Raw genomic sequence first — 7423 nt, 5'->3', positions numbered from 1 at the left:
CATATGGATCTTTTTAGCTTGCCCCTTCTCCCAAATTCAATGAAATGGACACTATTTTTACTACCAGCAGTACTTTTGTTCTTACACTGAAGAGTCAGCAGAAGGAAGCACAGGTGAGCTAAGCCATGCCCCAAAAAGGAACATCTCAGCAGCATGCTGGAGCTGTTGGCAAATATGCAAGCCAACAAAAACTGCCACATTGGTATCTGCTCTTCCAGAAGACTAAGAATATTTACTAAATGGCAGAATCAAAATTAATAGGACAATACTTTGAGCCAGGTTTTTCTAGTCAGCTTGGCCTGTGTTTAATTCAGCCCATATACCCATTTGTCTCCTATGCCCATGATCTCTTGACAAAATCCAGAATGTGAACTTTTTGGTATAGAGGCTGGTTATGAAAGTCACTAAACAAGTGTGCAGTGAGCTGGGTCCCAACAGGAAGCTACACATCTCTTAGTGCTCAGGAAAAAGTTTATACATATACACATTGTGCAACTGCTAAACAACATATCACCCTTGTAATTAAAAGTTCAAGCTTCTCCCTCCCCTTCAACATGTTACAAGTTCTAGTATTGCATGCTATTCATATTCCCACACAATATAAGTTAGGACACCGGTATGTGAAAATACAGCCTTCCCATTTCTGTAAAAAAGAGGCAAAAAACACATTGTGAGCAAAATTCTTCATTATTTTGTCTATACAACTGCATACATGGCATTAGACAGCAAGTGTTTGAAAGTTAATAACATTACACCAGTGGCCTAAAATTTATTCCATATCTTGAGACTGTCAAAGCTATAGGCTTAAGGGTTTTTGTTCTGTTTTCAACAATTTCCTCCTATACTCTCCTACCAATCATTTTACATGAAGGAAAAGTAGAAGGAAAACATGCTGCAGATCATTAACACTTTTCAGCTATTTGATTTACCTTTGCTTTGTCCCTCATGGAACCTTTTCCCAATATAGACATTTTTGTCAAGGTTTCTTCCTGTAAACGTTTCAGTGAATTGCCACGTGGACCCAAAAGCTTTCCCACAAAGTTGAACTGCAAGGAAAGAACATATATGCAATAACTCTGCAGTGTAACAACTATTTTTATAAGCCATTTAAGACTTCTGCAAGGTATGAAAAATATTGCTGAAACAACATTTTGTTGTAGCTGCAAACAAAAATATATATATTAGATCATAAATTTTATAGCCATTAAACAAGCATGTGTGGATCAGTTGCTGTATAGCGGGAGAAGCCCCTGAAATGGTGTCTTTTGAATACTGTTAGTTTATATAATGCTATTTCAAATAATATGAAGACTGTTCATTCATGTTAGCCATAAACTGATCTGAAGAAGAGAGAGACAAGAGCAAGGTATTTATACTTAAACTGCAATTCTACTTTCAGACCATTAAAAAAAAAAAAAAAACCCACCAACAACAAACTTAAAAACACTAGACCAAATCTAGTAGCCACTGTATATGGGAGAATTCTGAAAAAGAACAGTAAATTTACTCCCTAAACATTTTGCATGCAGCAAAATCCTGTTCTCTCCTACAATTCCCTCATGCCCCAAAATAAATCAAGCTTGTGCCTTTGGGATTACGGCTGATAAAAGCAATAAAAAGAACGAGGGGAGAAGGCTGGGAGTGGTGCGCATAACTTCTTGCCTGGTTTTAGTAAACTGGAAAAGAACAAAAATGGATAAAGTGAAAATATAGCAACGGACAAAGGAATATTTGACGGTTGGAATATGGACAGCAGGGAGATAGTAAATTAACGTTGGTAAGAATAGTAATTACAGCATGTGATAGTGAAAAAACTATGCTTCCTCCAGTCAAAAAGATCCGGCCAGCAAGAAACAACTGAATACTAATACAATTTGTAGTGGTATAATTAATGCAAGGAGACCAAGCAGCACAATGGTAATGCTTGAACTACTTAGCACAGGACATGAAAACTGGATATTACAGGGATAAGAAAAACAGTACAATAGAAATCATTAAGTACTGGTGGGCACATGGTGTTCAGGAAAAACTGAAATAAGAGTAAAGGTGGTAGGGCAGCTTTGTGACTTAATATGATGGACTAAAAAAAAATAAGGAACCACAGATAAATACAGGATCGGTTTGGATTATAATACATTCAAAAGAAAGGATCATAACAAAGAGGCTTATTCGATAGTATAAGGGGTGTGCTAGAACTCTAATGTTAAGAATTGTATCAGGACGAGTTTCATTATGGGAGAGAAATTGGTCTAGAACAGATTGGACAACAAATACTATTAATGATAGGAGCTAGTTAATCCTGGACATGACAGTCAATACAATCTGAACCAACAAGAAGAAGTGATCCTGCCAAGTGTGAACCAATTTGCAAGGACATTATGGAAGAGCAGGTTGCAAAAAGTAAATCAGGGATTGAGTTTTTACAAGCGTATCCAGCTTTACTTTCTGCATTCTTACAATTTCTTAGCGGTAGATAGGTTTCTTAGTTTCCAAAGGACAAAAGTTGTGTTATGAAAATATATATGAAGTCAACTGGACTGCAGGTTCAGGGACCTGAATGCAGAAGAGGCACATTTTTTTTTTTTTTAGACAGGAAAGTGAGATCTGGAATTTGATTTCACAAAAGATGTAACATGAAACAGGAAAATGTTTTGGACTAGCCAAATGAACAAGAACCTGAAGAAAGACATTTCAAACTAAATGGAAACACAACAAGGACTGGGAAGAAGGGACTGGTCAGCAAAGAAAATGAGTCCTCAGTGGTTAGAAACTGTAGTGTTAAAGTGAGAATTACTAAAGCCATGGTGAGTTGGCTCAGACTGCATAAGGTTCTCCTGCTGTACACACAGATGCTCTGTACACACAGATAATCCAGAAAAAAATTCCCTCGGGTTTGTTCTTCCAGTAGGAAAAAAAAACCAAAACAAAAACTTGCCCAGAGCAGCATGCATTCATATGCTGAAGCCCTGAGAATGGAGAGCTTGCAGTGCTGGCACTGTGCAGCACTGGAGGGGGCGGGCAGCAGCCCTGTTTATACAACCTCAGCATGCTTTGTAGGCTCCCCTAGTCTGCCTGGTGAAAGATGACCACAGCACACAAGGCAACCCTGAGTGACAGAGCTAGACTGCCTCTGGTCAGCTTGTATTTCCCTGCAGCACAATGTGGGGATTGTGAAACGGGTGTGTTCTGCTTCCTGCTGGAGCAGCAGAATCCAGTGAGCAACACACTGTCTCCTGAGGTTTGGGGGTAGGGAAGGGATGCTTAAGGACCACATTCTCTTCTAAGAGAAGCCATAGCATTTACAGGACATTCGTTCTCCCAGGAAAAAAACTCTCCTGGGAATGATTTAACCTTGGCTGTTCTCAGGTTAATTTTTCTCCTGAAGCAACCATTTTTGCTCTGTGAGGAGAAGCAAGGATACCTGTAAACTTGTGTTTCTTCTGGGAGAACAGCAACTCCCCCAAAAGAAACCGAATGTCTGTACATGGCCAGAGTCAGAAAAATCAGCAGGTATGAGGTCAGCTTTTCTAGGTTTGGGTCAAAAACTAAATTAATATTTTGTCTTAGCTGTCAATAAGGATAATGATAGAGTTGCACATGGGAGAAAAGGCAGCATAGCAAATAAAAACTACCATCTGAAATGAGATCAAAACTCAACATAGAGCAATACACTTGCGTAATACACACCCTCTGTAATATATACCTCAATCCTGAAAGAACAGATATATGAAGTTGCAGGTTTGGCAACAAAGATTTTAAAACAATCTAGTCAGGGGTGGCACTATGTGACTTGAGAATTGCAAATACCTGTATTTTTATCTTGTATAAGGAGTTCTTATATTTAAGGCAAAAAACCAAGAGAATTCCAGTTATACTTACTTTATATTACTTAGATGTGGTTAGAGAAAGCCATTACTCTGAAATCAGGTAGAAAGCAGTGTAGAGATGCACTTTATAGGACTAAAAGAATCAGGCATGCATAAGCTTTCATGAACAAAAAGCTCACTTCAGACAGTTATAGTGTTTAGTATAGAGTTAATTCTAACAACACCGAATGTATTGGTTTAATTTGTTAAAGAAATCCAAACATATTAAGGGGTGGACTTAGACATACAAGTCACCTCTGCTCTGCCTTGTACACCTCCAATGCAAGAACCAGGCAGTTATCATCACAGAACATTTTACTATTTGGCATCCCAGGTAAAACACGTTTATAAAAGCTGCATTTGATTCCTTATGGTCCATGCCACTTTAAAAAGTTACGCTTCTTTTGATGCCTTAAATCATGCAGATAAACTGCAGGGAGGCAGGTAGGAGACCAATAAAAGTAACAGCATCTGTGATAACATGTTAGCCCACCATGTTTTAAATTCCTAATGACTGAACTGGCAAGACATGTCCAGGACACCACCCTGAAAGAAAACTCTCCCAGATCCGTTTTCCTCATCCTATCATTATTTCACTAAATAAACCAAAACATAATAATAATCCAAGCTTAACAGGCAAATTGGCTTTCTAAAGCAAACCATTACCTAGGGACTAAAAAGTTTGTCCGAGATGCAAGCAGGATAAACGGCTGTTCCCAAGTTATTTTTCTCCTGAAGCAACCATTTCTCTCCTGATGCAAACAGTTGACCAAATGGGCAGTGATAACTTTTCAAAAGCCATGATGTTAACTCAGAATTGCAACAAGCCTTCCTCCTCACCCCAACCTTATGAAACCAACTCTGCTCAGAAAAAAATAAATAAAAGTGCACAAGAGAACCCCTTAGGATGCAATTACAAATCAAAAGAAAAAACGTTTTCCCCAAATCCAACTATCTATTTATCTTCAGCCACACCCTGATATACGAATCTTGCTTATTTCTGTTCTTCATAAATAAGATGGCCATATCAAGATAGCTGGGAAAGTATAAAAATGCATCAAGAAGATATAAATATAGTGATCTGAGGCACATCTGCATAAAGCGCACTATAACTGTGCAAGACAAATAGTAATGAATACAGCACTTTCAGAAGTCAAAGCCTTGTCAACATTTCACTTGCTTTATAAAAACAAACATCATTGCTTAAAATGGTAGCCTTATAGTTAAGAACTTGCATAAAAATGTTCATTGCAGTTTAATGGAACATCAGGTCAATATTTCAAGCTATGCCTTGATTTAATGATTACAAGGCTACTTTTGTAGCTACAGAACAGTTCAAAATATATAGAAAGGTAAGCTATTAGGGGAAGCAATATAAATAAATCTTCAATGCATTCTAAATGAGGGATTATTCATTTACAGTAAACCATGCTGAATTCTATTTCAAAATGTTGAGCACCTATTTTCTATCATAAATCAGGAGAGGACGTTGGATACATCTCCCAAGTGCTAATTAGAAATACTAGGTCGTAATTCCGCTCACTGATTTGAGAAGCAATGTAGATAACTGAATACTCTGGGGAAAAACAACTTAATGCTGTTTTCAGTAATCTTTCCACACACTCTGTGTAGTGCATAAATGTGTTAGATCTGACATTACCTTAATGCATAATTGTAGTTGCCAAATTTTACTATCCCTCAAAGGCGGAGCTTTTCCAACTCCAAGTTGGCCATCAGATTCTTGCAACTAGCTTCAGGAAGATCTAAACCACCCCTAGGCAAAGGCCAAACAAAGCACTGTATGCTTGTCATGAAGTTGTAGCACATGTACTCCACTCTGCCAGCTCAAATATTCTGGGAGAAAGTAAACCAGCAGAAAAAGCTAAGAATAAATGTTCACTATGCTATTAAAACGCAAAATGCCTGAAGGTACAAACTGGCCATCATGTACAGGTTGCATAGGTGAAGTGTCCTAGTAAACACTTTGTCACAAAGAACTGAGTTGGGTATATCCTTATGTCAGATCAAGCAACTCGCTCCGTCTGCGCTGAAGCCTTTAAATGTGTTTAGGCTTATGTCTCAAACCCATCAATTCCGTTCGGAAAAATCTGATCGGTCTCATAGCCTGAAGATACAAACACCTGGGAATACCTCAGGGTCCTGAAAAAATTAATCTTAGTGCAAAGGTGTTAAACATAATGCCCAAGGATCCTTTCCTCTGTATACCACGAGGCCCTTGTGTAGACAGATTAGCCCTGATAATATAAAAGAAAGCTAGAAGCATTCATATGCACCCCCTATAGAAAACAGGATATAAATGGGAAGAAAAACAGCATTTCAACTGAGGACTTCATTTGTAAATGAATATAGGAAAAGCATTTAAGGAATTTCTCAAGGATGTAGTATAGAATATAAGATCATATTTTTAAAGACGTTAGTAATTTTTTAATTATTGCTTTTCTTACATGTTACAAGAAGTCTCAGAGGCCCAGATTGGAGTCAGGGACTCCTCAAGTAGAACTGTATGCAAACCCTTGTAAGATGCAAGTCCTAACTCCAAAACTGTCTTTGGCTGTTCTGAGTTAGTTATGTATTGGCCCCAGAGGCCTGGGACACAGGGGAGCAAATATAACCAATACTAGTGGTTCTCAGTCTTTTTGTACTCAAGACATCCTTCCATAACTTACGTGAATTGACTGGCACCCAATTTAAAAATAATAAAATGTATATATACAGTGCTTACCCCCTTGCAGAAGGGCAGGGCAATGAGAATAGGGGAATGTTTAGGCGGGGACAAGTCTGACCCTTTATCTATCTAATTAGCTTATCTCCTTACACCTTCCAGTACCCTTCAAAGGATATGGTGACACCCTGGTTGAGAATCACTGACATAAACATCCATTCCCTGCAAGCACCTTCCTATGCACCCATTCAGCACATAATCCACACAGCTGCAATTCTAGCCAAGACTGCTGAAACCTGTAACACTCCCACCTCTTATCCCAAGAATTTCAATACAAATTTGAGACTTCCAAGTCTTTTAGCAAAAGGAAATTTCCTAATACTGCCAACATTAATTAAACAAAAGACACCCCCTCCCGCAACACCATGAAGCAAATAAAACATCAGTTTGCTAGTCTTTCCAACACCCACCCCCTCATTTAAGACATTTTCAGCTGCAGGATAACATTTAGAAAGAAAAAAAAAAAGAGAGTAATCTTCAACAGCAAATGCCAGCAACATTTTTAGACTGCAGGCCAGGGTCTCGGTCAAAGGGGAAGAGATGGGTGGGCACTAGGATCCAGCCACTGCTCCCTACAGTAGCATGGGGAGAACAACTGCTGCCAAAGCCCCCAGAGGCTGAACACGCACATCATGGTTTCATAGTTGGTAGGGTTGGAAGGGACCCGAGTAGATCATCAAGTCCAACCGCCTGCCATGGCAGGAAAGAATACTGGGATCAAACGACCCCAGGAAGGTGTGCATCCAGCCTCCTTTTAAAGACCCTCAGGGTAGGAGCCAGCACCACTTCCCTTGGAAGTTGGTTCCAGATCCTA

At 38.9% G+C, this 7423-nt stretch overlaps 1 protein-coding gene across 1 annotated transcript in view; it reads right to left on the bottom strand.

Moving 5' to 3' along the window:
• Window positions 1-583: 583 nt before the first annotated feature.
• Window positions 584-7423, bottom strand: part of LOC102373954 (KH domain-containing, RNA-binding, signal transduction-associated protein 3-like) — a 73242-nt gene continuing 66402 nt past the window's right edge. Inside the window, exons 3-4 of the mRNA XM_006038136.3 lie at window positions 930-1046; window positions 584-643 (exon numbers count right to left, since the gene is read on the bottom strand). Of these exons, the coding sequence (XP_006038198.1) occupies window positions 584-643; window positions 930-1046 (177 nt within the window). The remainder of the gene's footprint in view (window positions 644-929; window positions 1047-7423) is intronic.

Source organism: Alligator sinensis, unplaced genomic scaffold, assembly GCF_000455745.1.
Source record: "Alligator sinensis unplaced genomic scaffold, ASM45574v1 scaffold22_1, whole genome shotgun sequence".
Classification (NCBI taxonomy): domain Eukaryota; kingdom Metazoa; phylum Chordata; order Crocodylia; family Alligatoridae; genus Alligator; species Alligator sinensis.
The sequence above is the reverse complement of the archived record's forward strand: the minus strand, read 5'-3'. Positions and strand labels throughout refer to the sequence as shown.